General features: G+C 32.3%; 2 protein-coding genes across 2 annotated transcripts; one reads left to right on the forward strand and one right to left on the reverse strand.

Moving 5' to 3' along the window:
- Positions 1-220: 220 nt before the first annotated feature.
- LOC146539026 (uncharacterized) lies at positions 221-15161 on the forward strand. Its single transcript, XM_085185941.1, has 19 exons — positions 221-422; positions 504-580; positions 1035-1274; positions 1870-2032; positions 2119-2257; positions 2876-3088; positions 3782-3983; positions 5720-5894; positions 8291-8473; positions 8742-8901; positions 10298-10418; positions 10695-10820; positions 11365-11525; positions 11951-12045; positions 12734-12862; positions 13357-13500; positions 14281-14354; positions 14781-14864; positions 14955-15161. Exons 1-19 carry the CDS (start codon positions 221-223, stop codon positions 15138-15140), a joined length of 2874 nt encoding a protein of 957 aa, XP_085042067.1. The 3' UTR covers positions 15141-15161.
- On the reverse strand, positions 15154-16703 carry Rpn11 (regulatory particle non-ATPase 11). The gene is made up of 4 exons (XM_085185577.1): positions 16534-16703; positions 16243-16441; positions 16005-16161; positions 15154-15907 (listed from the first exon to the last, which is right to left on the reverse strand). Exons 2-4 carry the CDS (start codon positions 16418-16420, stop codon positions 15307-15309), a joined length of 936 nt encoding a protein of 311 aa, XP_085041703.1. The 5' UTR covers positions 16421-16441; positions 16534-16703; the 3' UTR covers positions 15154-15306.
- Positions 16704-17301: the final 598 nt, after the last annotated feature.

Genomic DNA, 17301 nt, shown 5'->3' on the forward strand with positions numbered 1-17301 from the left:
CAATAATTTCAAAAATATAATTTACTAAATTTAAATTAAATTAATATTTTGCTCATTTCCTATGTTTTATAATTTTTCTAGAAATTAATATAAGTAACCTTTTCGAATGAAGTGACGTCTATAATTCTAAAATATTTGACATTCATACATGAATGTCTTGACATTCATACAAATACCAGATAACTAGACTGTAATAATTAACATAATAAAATAATATAATATGTCTAGTGAGGCCCAAGAAAGTAAAGAAAAGAGACAAGACACTCCTTCACCACCTTTACCAGTTTATAAATCAGGAAAGTCTATCGGCATATCGACAGCCAATTTTAGACAATTACGTTTTGGTAGCGTTTTAAGGACATGGACTGAGATTTCCAAAATTAATTTCTTATCTGCACTTTCTTTAGATGATGTGCCCAAAGGTATAAGTTTCCTTGTTTACCTATTACCTCAAAAAAAACCGATTTTTTTTTCCCAATTAATATAATTTTTACTATTTTAAGAACAATTTTTACGAAGCCTAAGCATAGTTCCAAGATACATAAGTCGCAAAAGCAATGACAGCATTACATCAGAACATGTAAGTGATAGTAATAATCAAAATATTTTCAATTAATAGTTTAAGATTAAAAAAAACTGGACAAGCGCGAGTATATAATCAAAAAACACCCTATTACCATTCAAATCTAAATAAGTAATAGAAATAAATATAAAGGGTGAAAAATGCGTGGAAAGATCCATAAAAATATGAGAACACTAAGTACTTTTAATAACAATTAAGACATTCTATTTCGAATGTCATACGAATCCATGAAAAAAAAATTCAGTTAATTTTTTTATATTTCAGAATAAAATATACAATTAATAGAAAAATACAACCTTTCTTATTCCATTAAACAAGCTGACATGTCTTCCTTACAATAATGTCTTGACCTACAATAATATGCTTTTGGGTTTTCACTTGTAATTAAAAAACAATAAAACTAAAATCTAAATATCTTAGAAATATTCTCTTAAAGAAATCTCGCTTACAGTTTTCCGCAACCGTAACGCCTTTGTTAAATGAAGGCCAACTCTGGGGTTGTTTTTATAACTTCCCAGAATTATATGATAATGTTTATTCTCCAATTGTTCGTATAAGAAATATTGAGGATGTTCCGGATGCTGCGGATGGGGTCCTCACACGAGACATGGTCGCCGTTTGCCTTAGCTATTTGAAACGCACGCCCATTTTGGGGGATTACGTTTATATTAAATTAGACGTATCATCTAAGGTAAATGAATGTGAAGTTTAAGATAATATTTCTATGCTTTCTATTATTATTTTCTCCTCTTATAAATTTATAAGTAATTTATTTGTATTAGGACTATTTTTAGCTTAAAGCAGGCCAAACACGTAACGACATGTTTGTGCAAGCTTAGACTTGTACAAATAAACGTATTTCAGAGGTGACCACAAAGACCTCAAGCATGCTAGCGCAAATATAATTTTTATGGTATTTGTTACAAGCGTGTGTACATGTAACGGGCTATTAAAATATAATTTCTTGAAAGTGAACAGGGAACCTAATGTTAAAACTGCGTTCCCATTAAGACGTTCCATTCAACAATCCTTTCCGCCGAATTCTGGAGACATTGCGTGTCGAGTGGCAGAACTTAACACCGTGCTTTGCCTCGTTACAAGTGCGAGGAAATTAAAACATCAAATATTTCATTTCCTCGAATGGGAATAGAACCCATAACCTGACGTTTACAGTCTCACACCAGTACCCCTGCGCCACGATTGGTCTAATTTTTCTTATTTTGTCCTTAAATAAAATTATAATTCATTTGTACTTACTGTAACTCTTAATGTAAACATTTTTGCAGCTTCTAAAGGATATTGACGTACTGCAGCATTACAAATATTTAGTATATCTCGATCTGTCATCGAATTTTTTAACAGAAATTAAGGTGCTTTCAAATCTCTTGTATTTGCAATATCTCTCTGTGGACTTTAACAGGCTGACTACAGTGTTGGATTATGAAACTGGTAATTTGTTTATTATGTAAAGTACTCATTAAATTTCTAACGTTGATTTTGTAAATTATTTAAACCTAATAATCTTAATTTCGTAGCACAGTGGTTTTTAACTGAAGTCCATTATAAATACAATGCCGTTAAGGAGATTCGTGATATTAGTGATTTTTGGTCAATTACTACATTGGATCTGTCACATAATAATATTAAAAATATAAGTGGATTACAAAAGCTAAGGTAAAATTAATACGTTTATAAAGTAAAATATATATACTTTTTTATTTTATCTTTCTGTTAAGCTGAAAAACGTGAATTTTCGCCACTTTTGAACAAAAAAAATTGCGTAAAAAAAGGGGCTGTCTTATCAAATTATAAAAATCAACATCGAAAAGACCTTCAAATCCAGAATATTTATATCACTTTAGTACGACTCGTCTTAATTGCCACGATGACGACATTAAATCTTACTAATTAAATTATTTTAATACTCAAATCTATGTAGCTTCAGCAATCTATTTGTTTAACGTTGCTATTATTATAAACATCAATTTACTTTATATATTAAAGAAAACTATTTAAATATCAAGTGTCTTTTTTGTTTTCAGCTTCACGCTGTAACACGCATAGTACGGTAGGCCCTCTGCCTATCTAGTGTTAGGACACTCCGTTCCCCTCCGACTTTAAATTATAAAATCTTTCCTTAATAATTTTCTTCAACAAAATCAAAGTACGTTTCACTTTATGTTAAGTAAATTTATTTTTTACTTTTTAATTTATAGTTTGAAGTCGGTTTTTTGTTTTGTTATAAATTATTATATTTATTCCTTTTTTTCATATTCATCAATTTTCTACCAGATATTTGCGAAAGCTGGATCTCTCTTACAATCACATTCAGAGGCTGGACAACCTCAACCACATGCGTCTCTTGTGGCTGGACCTGTCTTATAACAACATATCGAGCTTCGAATTTGGCTCGGAGGGGGGACTATGGACGTTGTTGCACCTGGAGTATTTAAATTTGAATGAAAATAATCTTGTCACTATGAAAATATTCGCGGGCTGTAACAGGTATTTAACCACTTTTTTTCTGTATATTAATCTTCAATCGTAAATAGCGTGATAAGCCTAAGATCCCATTGCAGAAATCTGCAAGTATCTGTTTTTTTTTATGAAATTTATTTTTAAGAATGATATACGATAGTAGAATAGATTACACAAGGGTTACCTAGAAAAATTGGACCGCAATGAGCTTTAATTAAATTTACGGTAATTAGTTTTTGTTGACCGATTGCACTCACATGTTTTTTTTGTGAAACCTACATCATTTGAAAGAGAATCAGTCAGTCAACCCCAACCCCAGGGTTGTCAGGTTTAAGCAAGTCACTTTATGTTGATTATTTGCACTCACGTGTCTTTCAACCCCGTGCTTTGCCTCGTTACCACTACAAGTAAATGAACATATTTAGTATTGCATTTCCCCGAGTGGAAATCGAACCCACGACCACTCACATGCATGTGCCCGTGAGCCACGACTGGCCTCACATATTTATGCTATATCTGATTATATATTTAAGAAGAGTAATTCAGTATTATGAAAGTTAAATTGAATTGTACTTACGATCACAATATGACTTTTACTATTTAACAAAAATAATATTTAAGCAAGGCAAGATCGTTATTTTAAAAGTAACGTTCCTCCTTAGTACTAGCTTCGAGTGTTTCTCGTATATTACAAATTCCCTTAATACCAATTAAATGTAGATTGCGGGAACTTCACGCCCGGAACAACAGCTTCGGTACGCTTCTGGAGTTGGCGGTGTACATGAAGAACATGAGACGTTTGAATCTTCTCGACTTGCGCTCCAACCCTGTCTGTAGCATCAGAGGTTATAACGACGTAGTATATAATACATTTCCATCAATATTGAATTTGGATGCTAAAGATGTAGATCCTGTGGAACAGGTAAGAAATATTTAATTCTTTGCATTATAGTTTACAATTTAGAGGCCATCGTGGCACAGTGGTTCAAGCGTGTGATTGTAAACGTGATGGTTGTGGGCTCGATTCCCGCTCGGGGTATGAATTATTATTTATTAATATTTTCCTTTCTTAGCTCTGGTAACAAGGCACACCACGCGTAAGGTAATAAGTAAGTGATTTTCGCCACTCAAAATGCAATGCAATGGAAAGTGGGAAACTGAGTGTTTTAACTCTATTCCCTCTGCCTATTCTGCTATTTTTTATTATCAATTTACTGGTAATGAAAGTACGAACATTTCGTGTAGATATATATCTAACTACTATAGTGTCAAAATATATCTTACCAGTAGTAGATAATTTGTACCCGCAATCTCCATGTACCGAATATCCTATTTATTAAACCAACTCCCCCCTACGTTTCGATGCCACTACTAAATTTCTAACTCAACCACAATTCTAACAATAGTATGAGAGGCAGCTAAGTATTATTTGGCAATTTTATTTTATCTATATCTACACTTATAATAAAATCGTAAGAGGATCCGTGTTTGTACTTGGAAGATATTTAAAAACAATGTTATTGGGAACCTTTAATAACGTTACAAAACTCAAAACAATGATTTTTAAAATTTTTGTCTGTTTGTCTGTGCTCAGAATCGGCTTGACCGATTTAGATGCGGTTTTCACTATTGGATTCTGGCAAGCTCCTGAAAACATCTAGGATTTTTTTTTTCTTACAATCGGTTCATAAATAAAAAAATTATGTCAATTTAAAGTGCTTAGTTAGGTCGGTTTTTCGTAAATACACGTAAATAAATATTTGTATAATTCAAGCGGGCGTATATAATTTGTTAGTAAATTTCAAAATTAAATTACCAAATAACATATTATGATTATTTAAACTATACGGATAACTAGGTCTTACGGAATGTTCAATATTCTAATATGAGTAAAGCCGTATAATATTCTACGACTAACGTTAAAGTCTAACGTTGATACCGAGAATATATCGTCTTTAATATATTTCTGTTATTACAAAGAAATAGACATAGCTTTGATGTTTTGAATTTTTCATCTTCTTATTAACGTATATATAAAATCTTTTTGATTGTTTTATCATCATCATCATCATCATCAACAGCCATCTTTTGTCGACTGCTGGACGTAGGCCTTCCCCAATTCTCGCCACCACACTTGATCCTCAGCTCTTCGGACCCATCCGCTTCCCGCCAACCTCTTTATGTTGTCGGCCCATCTGGCAGGGGGTCGTTCCACCGGTCGTTCTTATATATTATTACTAGCGGCCCGCTCACGGTTACACCCGCGTGAACTATGTTATTATTAATTTTTGTCTCCATGACTACGTCATAGTGACGTCTAAGCAAAATTTGAGACTTAGCATTTGTAGTAATGAAGTTTCATACAAACTTTCGACCCCAAAAACAACCCCTTAGAAGTCGAATATTGCAAATTCCCGTCTTAGCGAGCACCTACGTCCTATAAGTAACTCGTATGCAAAATTTGAGATTCCTAGCACATGTAGTTTCTGAGATTTCGTGATGAGTGAGTGACCTTTCGATTTTATATATATATATAGATTATTTACTTTATGTATAAGGTAATTACGCTAGTGTTCTTCAAAGTGATTCATTATTTTTGATCAAAATCAATATTTTTTTTGTAATATACTTACGAGTATCTATGAAAAATATTTTTAGAGAATTTCAAAAATGAACATGAAGCCAGATATTAACACGTTTGCCTCGCATCGTCTTCTACGCTTGCTCTACATCCAGCAGCTGTCACGATCTCAAGTCTCCCCGTACACACCTCCCGCCGACAATACTGATATTCCCTTAGTAGTTATTGTTGGATATGAAGCTGTTGGGAAAGGTATTGGAAATTTTATTATTAATAAAATCATAGTTATATTTATTAAATTGTGATATTTAAAAGAATAAACAGAACAAGAAAGGCCTTTACGGAGGCGCAGGTATAAGCGTGTGATAGTTAACGGGAATTGTGCAACAGAATGATTGTGGGTTTGATTCTTGAGAATAAAATATTTAATATTTTCATATCTTAGCTCTGGCAAAGCCTGGCTTTAAGTTTAACTAGTCAACACACAATGCCTCAAGAATTAAGTGGAAAGAGGGGAACGGAGTGCCTTAACAATAGGTTCCCAGGTTCCCTCTGCCTACAATGCTTTGTGTGTGAATATATATTTATATCCATAGCCATTAGATTAGGCTAGCAACGAATAGTATAACGTCGAATACTGAATAATTGGCGACCCAGAAAGTTAGGCAAACCTATTTGGCCGGTGTGTGGTTACCCTCAACTTTATGGATTGCTTCGTGGTGATAGCAGAAAAAAATACCGATGAGACTCATTAGAAGAGAATGTAATTTCAACAGGAATAAATATCCTATATCTTATAAAACAAAGTCGCTTTTTGTGTCTGTCTGAACTTTCTAACTCTTCTTCTTCTAAACCACCCAACGGATTTGGATGCGGTTTTCACCATTAGGTCGAGTATTTCTCAGGGAAGGTTTATATATAGTTTATTGAAAAAAATGAAAAAAATGTACTAGAGTATTGTTCCTCTTAATAAGATCTACAAAAAAGTCCGCGATGGCATATTCGTATCTTTTAAGAATAACGTGTAGTGATCATATTTCTGTCTAAAAATAGTAATTTCAATATATTTTTTATTGTGAGGGATATTTCTCCATAATGGTATTAATCCTTATCCTTTAAAATACTTTATTAATTTTCTACGTTAAACGAAGATAAAATTTTGCTTTTTAAACTATTTCGAAATTGCGAATAGTTTAAGAGAAAAACGCATTTAATTATTGACACATCACGCTGTTCACACATCAGCTGTATCGAGTCAAGTTTCACTTATCCCTTACTCTTAGCATATAAATAAGTATATTAGTTACGTTGGCCATTTAATGTTTTTGTTTTTCATTTTAATAAGTACTTTAGAAGTTGTTACAATATCAAAAAATCCTTGCTGCGAAACGCGCCTCGCGACGTTATGCTTATACAAGCGAGTCCGTAAATCCGTATCCGTATCCGTAAAATTACGGTACCTACTAAAAAATCCTTGCTGTGTGAAACAATTGGAAAATCCTTATTGAAACTACGAAAATGCGGGTTGCATTAGGGTTTAATTAATTTTCACATTATCTTAAGTGCTTTGCAAACATACATTATATGAATAATCCAGTAGTAAAAGCGGGCGAAGCCGCAAGGGGGTCGCTAGTTTTTTTATAAATATGAATAATCAATGTAGTATAGGCAGAGGGAACCTAGTGTTAAGACACTCCGTTCCCCACTTTCTGCCGAATTCTGAAGGCATTGCGTGTTGAGTGGCAGAACTCAACGCCGCGCTTTGACTGGACACCAGAGCGAGGAAATGGAAATATAAACGTAAATAAATATTTCACTTCCTCGAGTGGGGATCGTACTCACAACCGTCGCGTTACAGTCACACCCTTGTGCCGCTGCGACACGACGGCCTCAAATTTGCTATAAAGTAGTACCTATATCGAAACCATTCATGTGTTGGATACAGAACTACTATTGAATAAAACCTCTAGCTTTAAACCACTTCGCCATTAAATACGGGCACTAAATCGCCCATAATTTAGAGAACAAGATGGCTACCAGAGCCAAGAGCCATTAACAACACGCCAAAACATCGGAGTTCTAACAATCCTATGCATAAAAAGTCAAATTTCTATTGTTGCTTGGCTCGACGCCGAATTATGCATTGAAATTGTTTTGTATCACTTTTAGAAGAAAAAGTCGTACCTATGCCTTATTTTTCATTCTAAAATACAATATTCTTTTTGTGATAATGAATTATATTATATAGGTTTCATTATAAACTAACACAAGTTACGTAAACTAGATAATATGTAAGTAAAAAACTTAAAAAAAAAATTAAATCAGCTTCACGCTGTATCCCGCACACAGCAGGGTGGGCAGAGGGAACCTAGTGTTAACAAACTCCACTTTCTGCCAACGCCGCGCTTTGCCTGGACACCAGAGCGAAGAAATGGAAATATAAACGTAAATAAAAAAAGTAAAACAATAGGTTTAGATTCTAAAATAAACATGTAATTTCTACGAGTGTGTGAAAGTAGATATCGTAGAGGCTTTCACACGATTTTCGTAACCTATCCTGGAGATAGAGTAGAGAGATTTGTAAAACTAATAAATAATTGAAATTTTTAATGAAAAAAAATATATATTAGTTTATTTTAATTTTTCAGGTACTCTATCACGTCAACTCGCTTTGAAATGTACAAATATTGAACTGGCATTGCAGCATACCACAGCTTTCTACCATTACCCGGACCACTACAAAGTTATAACGAGAAGGGAGTTTGACGACATGTTGTTAAACGGCGACCTGCTAACGTACTCCGAAATGAACGGCGAAACTTATGGATTGAGTTAGTATATATATTTAGTATTTATGTCGACATCTATAAGAAGTAGGATTTTAGACTTCTTTTTAGAAATCCCTCTAGTACATATTAACAAATATTTATTTAAGAATATATCAGCTAAAAGTAACAGAATAAAAAGAATTCTTTGTTTATTTATTGTTCTAACGTCGATCTTTCAAGTAGCAATTTTTTTACAAATACCCTCGAATATTATTATTTATCCAGAACATTTGTTATTACATATTATCATTTCTTGGTAAATATATTTTAGGTCGAGAGGAAGCATTTATAAACGATGGAAAAGTAAAAATCGTTACAATGGATTTAGTTGGGGCTCTTATGTTGAAATTACGAGGGTATCGGCCATATTTGATATTGGCGTTCTGTTTGGACAAGCAGGCACTTGCTTATAGACAACGAGAACGGAAAGAGTAAGAAATAATTATATATAGAAGTGGTTATAAAGATTTTTTCACTTCATTCTTTACTAAAGTAAAATGAAAGTGTCTTTCATTCTTTTCTCGTTCTCAGTCTTGTTTTATAAAGACATTGTTACGTGAGGGAATTCATTATAATAACAAATTTTCCTATACTATTTACTATCCATACCTATATTATAAATTCGAAAGTAACTCTGTCTGTCTGTCTGTCTTTTACGCAATCAGGGCCAAACCGCTAATTTAATTGTGATAAAATACTCATATAGAGATACTTGACGGTCCCGGGATGAACATAGGATACTTTTTTTTTCTCATATTTGTAATATTTTCGATATATACCAATATATTAAAATAATTAATTTGACATGCAATTTATTCCGCCATGTTAATAACAATCGTCGCTACGCGTTGCTAAGCAACGGCTTGCAAAGTTTGTTGTTTTAAGAAAACGTCACCCACAGTGAGTTTGCTTAATCCATACATGGCGCGCGCTGATATAGATTTGTATACATTAACAAAAATTTGATGATTTCTATAATTTGATATTCATCCTTATGAAAATAAATATAATAGACACTTTTAGCATTTCGTCTAGATGGAAATTATAGTTTACTGTATAACATTCTAATAAATAATTAAGAAGATGTCACTGATTCCAAATGACCTAGCCTACGAGTGGTATAGTATGACCGACTAATTATTAATATTAATACTAATTATTTAATATAGAAAAATGTTTAGTACGCGCGCACGGCAAACTTTAGGTTCTTTTTCTAATATTAAGAATTTCCTTTAGTTACTTTTACTTCTTTTGTTTGTTCATTTCGGTTACTCAGATATTTTTTCTAATAATAAATCTCCACTTATTATTATTTTTTAACTTATTTTATTTATTTAGGCTTATATTTTTGCGGGCGTAGCCGCGTTCGGGCCCACTAGTAATCTATATATATAAAAGGACTTGTCCTCACTGACTGAGGTAAGACGCACGCACAGCCGTAACCGCTGTGCGTAGAAACGTGGAATTTGGACAGATGTTTACTTTCATAATCTGGACATCCACTAAGAAGGGATTTTGAAAAATGTTAACCCTAAAGGGTGAAATAGGGGTTGAAAGTTTGTATGGAAAAATCTTTAAATCGCCACCGATTTTAATAAAATTTGAAATTCAGATATTTAAAAGTATTTCATTGAACACGTGTTTCATGGTGTATTAGAATTCACCCCTAAATAAGCAAGCGAAGCTGCGCGCGTCCGCTAGTTACATATAAAGATATAACATTTAAATGTATAGAAATCGAAAGAGATATACAGAGAGAGAGAGTTTGGCGCTTCAGTCCCTCTGGCTAACCCGTTAGAGTAATTTATATTATATTTTCTTTGTAAGATTCAGAAATGCCGCCTGCCTAAAGAAACAATCTATGAATATGACCATGGAAATATCAACCCTGCAAGTGGTACTCTCTGGGCGGATAATTATAAGCGGCATTCTTAATGAGATTCTGCAGGTGACTCCTATTGTTATAAAATATATGAATATTTTTATAATAATAATATTTTTCGATGTGGTGTGGAATACCACTTGGGAAATAAAAATGAGTATCTTCAGATTTATTTTTATTTATAGTTTAATTATACGGAGAAAGAAATTAATTTTAATGAAAAATAATATGTTAATAACACTATAAATACGTCAAAGAGTCGAATGACATATAGATTAAAAATCACCATCTCATTCATGAGTAAATGTTGTTTTTATTTTTTATCTATTTTTCCATTTTAAGGTCATACCAGGCGATATTGACCACTACGAGTTTGTAATGGGCTCAAACTGTTCTCTATTGATGAATAGTGACGATGAAAACGAAAAGTACGACAAAGCCTCAAAGAGAATTGTAACACCGACGTCTGTATGTATTTTTAGTATAAAGGGCTATGACGACCAACACTCTTTCGTATGAATTTTATATATTATTTACAAGGGATGTTGCCTAAAATTTCAATAGTTTTATTTTAAAATTTAACACTAAACGAAGCATTGCAAAATAAAAAATAATAAATTAAACAGATTTTTTAGATTGACGACCAATGGCTCATTCATCTTTTTTAGATAAATATCGCACTCATGAAATATTCTTTATCTTCAACAAAAATTGACTGGTATAGGTATCAAATGAAAGCCCTGACTAAGCTTAAGCCTGAATTTTTGAAAAAGCTCAAGACCAATTTTTGTACGGGACCCTTGATGGGCGAACCCGACTCGCGCTTGTCCAGTTTTTTAATTCTTTATTGTCATTCTGTAGTTCAAACAGTAAATAACTTAGAAAACTAGTATTTTATTCCTATTGCTACATAAAATGCCATGAGCCATTTTCAAAAACGTTTCAAGCGTTATTTTCTTGTAAATACATTGTAGATGTGCATTAGGGTATCCATGTAACTTTCTGTGTACAGAGTCCCGTAACCGTCGGTAGCAATAAAGAAACGTACAAACAGAATAGCGAGAGCTCTAGCATTTTCTCCATATATCAAGAACCACAGAATATCGATACCGACGAATACGTCAGCGATGTTTGTGGCTTGCAATCTAATCAAGTGAAGACTCAATTTAAAACGTAAGTTTACTATATTCAATGATAATGAAAGTTATTATTTATTTGTTTTTAAAATATATAGGTAGCAGCTGCATAGGTAAGCAGAGGGAACCTTATGTTAAGACACTCAGTTCTTCATTTATTAGAGGCATTATTAGAGGCATAGCGTGTTTAGTGGCGGAACTCAACGCCGCGCTTTGCCTCGGCACCAGAGAACGGAGAAATAAAATAAAAAAAACATATTTAATTTTCTTGAGTGGGGATCGAACCCAAAACCTGTCGCGATTACATTCACACGTTTGTGCCCCTACACCACGACTGGCCCCAAATTGATGTTAATTAATAAAACTATATACTTATCAAATGATAAATGTAATATAGTTTAATTAATGATTATTATTTTGTATTATTATAATGTTACGAAGAAATAAGACCTTAAATTACAGATCCTCTCTAAATGAAGGGTTCCAAAATAAGCACCGCCGAAACAGTGGATTACGTAAAAGCATTGATAATAAATATACATCTTCCTCTTGGAAAGGTACTTATTATATAATATTAATAATATTTTATATTAATATTTGGACCTAGCCCATGAGATTACCGCCATGTGGGATGTCAATGCGACTATCATTGTGCCGAGTGGTTTCGGTTAACGGTCTAATAGCGAAAAGCCTCGACCAACACCTTAAGAGGCTATCGCTTAGCTGTTGGATCAAGAACCGGATACAGAAGGCAGTATTACTTGAGACAGCACGTATTGTGCGGCGGTTCCTCTCTCTGGAGCCCTAGCCACCGATGGCTTGGACCCTTGTCCCGCCCTCGGAAGAGTGGTTTTTTTATATTTTTAAATGTATCTTTTTTATAATAATTTATATTTAAAAATGTAAAATTTATTCACATATTTAATAAAAGTATATTCAGTTTTATATTCTATAATAAAAGATAAAAATTATTAAAAATGCATAGTTAGGTATATAAAAATGACATTAATTGACAACCATAATTATAAAAGCATGTATGCAACAGAATGTTGTTATTATATATTTTTTTTCAAACAATTTTATTAACTCTTAGAAGATTTTAACTTTGTTAGTTATGTCCAAATGCGCCATTACTTATATATATACTTACGAAACTATTTTCAGTAGGCAATTATATATTATAGTAATTATATATAATATAAGTTATATATAAGAAAGAAATTTAATTTTAAAATATATTTAAAGGATTCGCGAACAGCAGGAAATCTTCTAAATCGGTTACGTTCGTGTCAACCGAGATTACTGATGTGGACGATCAAGAGACGAGCACTGACCCATCAGGAATGATGATAGAGCCGCAATCAGTGAAAGATTGTAATAAGACATTTTAAATTATTTTTTTTATTTTATTGGTCTAAGTTGCGGGTTCGATCTCAGCCTCGACGGTATAAGATTACATGTACATTTTCCCCACTCTATTACTAGGCAAATTGCGGTGTTAAGTTCCACCAACTCGCAGTGTTATTATCAAGTATTCGGACGTAAATTTAAGAACGATGTATCTTGGCCTTATGTCAATTTGTGAAAAAATCTAAAGCTGAAACTGTATAGTTTGTATAAGTATATGTAGCGTTGAATTCCGCCACCTAGCTTAAATTTCGCTTTTTTTGTCTGTGCTGTTTTAGCTTTCTGTCTGTCTCATAAAATACGCGTATATATTTCCTAGCAATAAAAATATATAAAGCTATGCTAATGGGTAACATTTCTCTTTTTCTGGTTGTATTGTTATCTTTTTATTGTTGTATAAATAAAAAAAAACGTTATATAAAATTGCGTAATGGTCGTCACATAATGGAATTTGATTTCAGTGGAGAAATTATTAATGAAATCAATTAGCGCGAAGGTGCCGTGGCCGCACGCAGATGGCATCAAACCGCAGGACTCTGACCTGTGGCTAGCGTTTCTGTTAGAAAATGGCTTGCTGCAAACTAGTGACACTAGCATCCAAAACTGTACGTACCTACTATATATATTATTATAGCCTTATATCTACATTGTTAGTAAAGCTAACTAACGCAAAATAATAATTAGATACGTTACAAATATAAAAATATTTGTATAATTTTTCATGTCTGTTAATTAATCTTTATTTAAAAAAATATTGAAATTACAATATGAGATATAGCTACTTATGTATAAAATAATATATTAAGCATAGATTGTTATATTATAGATATTATTAATTTAGTTAACTTAGTAGTTTTATTATAAGGAAAAGAGACCCGTAGCTGCACTACATACACATTGACTCAGCAACGCGATTGCTGCTTTAATCTATTAACATAAACTAAAGTGTGATGAAAAATATTCTGCTCTCCTCTTCCATAAAAACTTTATTTACACAGTTAAGTACACAGTCTCTCAATCAGGTCTCGAAATTTTGGTAAAAATAAATACATTTTTTCCCTAACGGTCATGTTATAATATGTATAATTGCAGCTAAAATAATATAAAAACTTAGCGGCTTTTTCTATGTACTAATATTTCTCGATTAGGTCCTTTGCCATTCATGCATTCATGCATTCATGTTCCTCGATGCTTCACAAATGCCACTGAACGCGGAACAGATATTAAGTATTCCACAAGCTTCGTTATAAACTCGAGGGTAACTAATAATTATTTCTTACTATTTTCATTTCTTCGCTCCTTCGCCTCACCAAGGCAAAAGCACGGCGTTGAGTTTTTTGAAACATTACTTAACCAGCACTCTTAAATGATTTTTATAATTTCAGTAAATCTACTCCATGTAGAGTCTAGGCTGGATGATCCAAATTTTATTGTCAACCAGCTGGAACGTTATGAAGAGGTAAAATATAGTAGCGTCAGATTTTACCATTTTATAAAAAAATACATTATATTTTAAATTTTGGCACAGTTATTATTAGATATTATTTAATTTTGGAAATAAGACACGCATCCAATAACTCCAATTTTATAGTTACAATAATGTAGCTATATAAAGAGAATTATTATAACGCCGCCGTGACGCAGCAAACTGCGTCTGATTATAAAGACCACAGTTGCGGGTTCGATTCCTACTCTAAGTGATGAATTATTTTAATTTCCTTGCACTAGTAACAAGACAAACTCCACAATTCAACACGGGATATATTGAAGATACCTACCCTAATCCTACCTACTTAATTATGAGTCATTACTGATTCGTATTTTTTTTATTTTCTTATTAAAATAGTCTATTATTAAGTACATTAATGGTGTCTTTTCATTAAAGCTACCACTAGAAAGCTTTACTACAAATATACGAGATGATTATGAAGAAATACATCGCAAATCTCCTGGCTTATTTTGGGACACTGTAAGATTCTGTGATATTTTAATAATATTCTGTGATATTTTAATAACAGTACTCCTACAATTATTTTCTTAAATTATATTAACATTTTAGGTAAACATGGACAACTTTGATGATGCCCTAAAAAAAGTAAAATCTATCATAAAAAATATAGTCTTATCTCAAAAAAATTTGAAACCAGCATTCGATATAGACTTTGCAAATATGAAACATGAAATAATTGAAAACAAACTTGCAAAAATTCGTAAAAAAATAGCACCTCACAGATTATTTTACTAAAATAAAGCATGTATAAAAATGTATTGAATTTTATTTAAGTAGCTAAAATAACAATTAAATTACAGGCAAATATTATTTTTTAAGGTTACAAAAGGAAATATGAGACTCAAATTTACAATTATTATTTTATTTGACCTTAAAACTGATATAAAATGCCGTTCGATAATCATTTAAATACCATAGTGTCAAGCATAGCTCCAAGGGATTGCACAATGTTGTTGGCCATCAATACATCGACTTTCTCTTCCAAATGTCTCTTAGGATCTTGTTTACCAACATTTTTGATTGCAAGTTGTTCAGGAGTCATCTTTTCTTCATCTTCAAGGGCTTTGTTATAATTTTTGGCTAATTCAAGCATGTCTGTTACTGTTGTTTCATTTATTACACAGTGCTCTTTATAATCTGATAATGTTAGCCCATCCATCCATGACTTCTTATGGAGATTAAGCAACATTTTTTGCTCCAATTCATTCTTTCTGTAATTAATGCTGATAGAATAATAGTGGCGATTGAGACCGTGAATCAATGCTTGAACTGAAGGTTTTTGTAAGTGACCCAGGTTGGAAGTGGTTTGGCGTGGCTCTTGTCCTAGGACCATCATATTGGGATTAATAAGGCGGAATGCATCTATAACAACTTTGCCCTTAACTGACTGAATAGGGTCAACAACAACCGCTACAGCTCTTTCAGATAATGCTTCAAATGACTGCTGTGTATTAATATCAACACCAGACAGCCAACAACCAAATCCAGGATGTGAATGGTACCTACAAGTTAAAATGACAATAATGTACATTATAACATAAATAATACAAAAATACAAAAAAGAAATACATTTTTAATGGCATTATATTCATTACTTACCAGCCCACAACCATTTCAGGTCGACCAGTTTGTTTCAGCATATCTAACATTTTTGCTTGGAATACAGGATCAACAGCTTCTACTGATACTCCAGTACCAGTCTGGGGCATTGCAAATACATCAATAACACGTACTGTATAGTCATCAACAAATTCACCTAGAAAAACAATACAGGGTTAAATTATTATAAAAAAATATAAATATGTATTAACAAAGCAATAGCAAAAATTGTGCATACCCAACATAAGACCCATGACTTCCATGGGTACACCGGCACGACCATGTTTCAACATTTTAAGTAACGCCAATGATGATATATACACTTGTTCAGCGGTATCAACGACCGGAGCATCAGTAGGTGGAGGCGCTTGTGACAAACCCGCCATACCACCACCAAGACGTAAAAGACGATCCATAATTAACAACTATAGTTCTTACTGAAAACATAAAAAAGATGTATAAGAACACGGCATTTTATTTATATGCTTTACTTTGATCTTCATTTTATGACTTGCAAAACTGTACTCACCGAAAAATAGCTTTCGTAAGCGAATATATGCTTTGTAAAATTTTGTAATTAATATGAAATTAAGCCTTAACAAAAGCTTTACTTTATTTAAAATGTGAAAGAAAAAGATAACAATGTTTTAATGATGACATGAACGACTTGATTTGATTTTGACAACCAAGCTGTCGAATATGCAACCTCATGAGAACAAGAATAATGTTGCTCTGAGAAAAATAAACTACAATTTTATTAGCACCACAAAATACGGTACCGTAAGTTATTTATGTTGATTTACAAAATTAACTGTTAAATATTTTAATTGAGTTCCCATACATATTATAATTTGTATAACTAACAATGCAAAAATATTTACTATAGTTTGGACTGTGGTAAATTCGCTTTCTCAGCTGTTGGTTCGATACCCACTCAAGAAAATTATTTATTTTTATTCCTTATATTAAGAAAATAAGGCGCAGTGTTAAGTTTCACTATTCAACATAAAATATTTCCAATAAATTATAGGCACGTCTTATTATTAAAAACTTAATAAACGTATAGCTTATTTCATTGGAAGTAGTAAAAAAATATATTATAATATAATACTTTAATTACGAATATATTTGAAAAAAAATTAGCTAAGAATACATCAAAATGGCACGTAATTTATTAAATTTTATGAAGGTTTTTCCTAAAACATATTTTTGTGAACACTTAATCATTAAAATTGTCTAGACTATTTTTTTATTATTATTTAGTAAAGTATTTTTAATGTGATGGTCATCTTCTTAA

Source organism: Heliconius melpomene, chromosome 5 (assembly GCF_056956725.1).
Source record: "Heliconius melpomene rosina isolate 202511_hmr_F chromosome 5, ASM5695672v1, whole genome shotgun sequence".
In the NCBI taxonomy this organism is placed as follows: Eukaryota; Metazoa; Arthropoda; class Insecta; order Lepidoptera; family Nymphalidae; genus Heliconius; species Heliconius melpomene.

Bases quoted from the DNA above. Each gene is read 5' to 3' on its own strand.
- LOC146539026 (XM_085185941.1), top strand. From the start codon at position 221: ATGTCTAGTGAGGCCCAAGAAAGTAAAGAAAAGAGACAAGACACTCCT. The intron at 1,275-1,869 runs GTAAATGAATGT...ACATTTTTGCAG, and splicing joins AATTAGACGTATCATCTAAG to CTTCTAAAGGATATTGACGT. The intron at 14,865-14,954 runs GTAAGATTCTGT...TTAACATTTTAG, and splicing joins CTGGCTTATTTTGGGACACT to GTAAACATGGACAACTTTGA.
- Rpn11 (XM_085185577.1), bottom strand. From the start codon at position 16,420: ATGGATCGTCTTTTACGTCTTGGTGGTGGTATGGCGGGTTTGTCACAA. The intron at 16,162-16,242 runs GTATGCACAATT...TTGTTTTTCTAG, and splicing joins AGTCATGGGTCTTATGTTGG to GTGAATTTGTTGATGACTAT. The intron at 15,908-16,004 runs GTAAGTAATGAA...TTTAACTTGTAG, and splicing joins CCTGAAATGGTTGTGGGCTG to GTACCATTCACATCCTGGAT.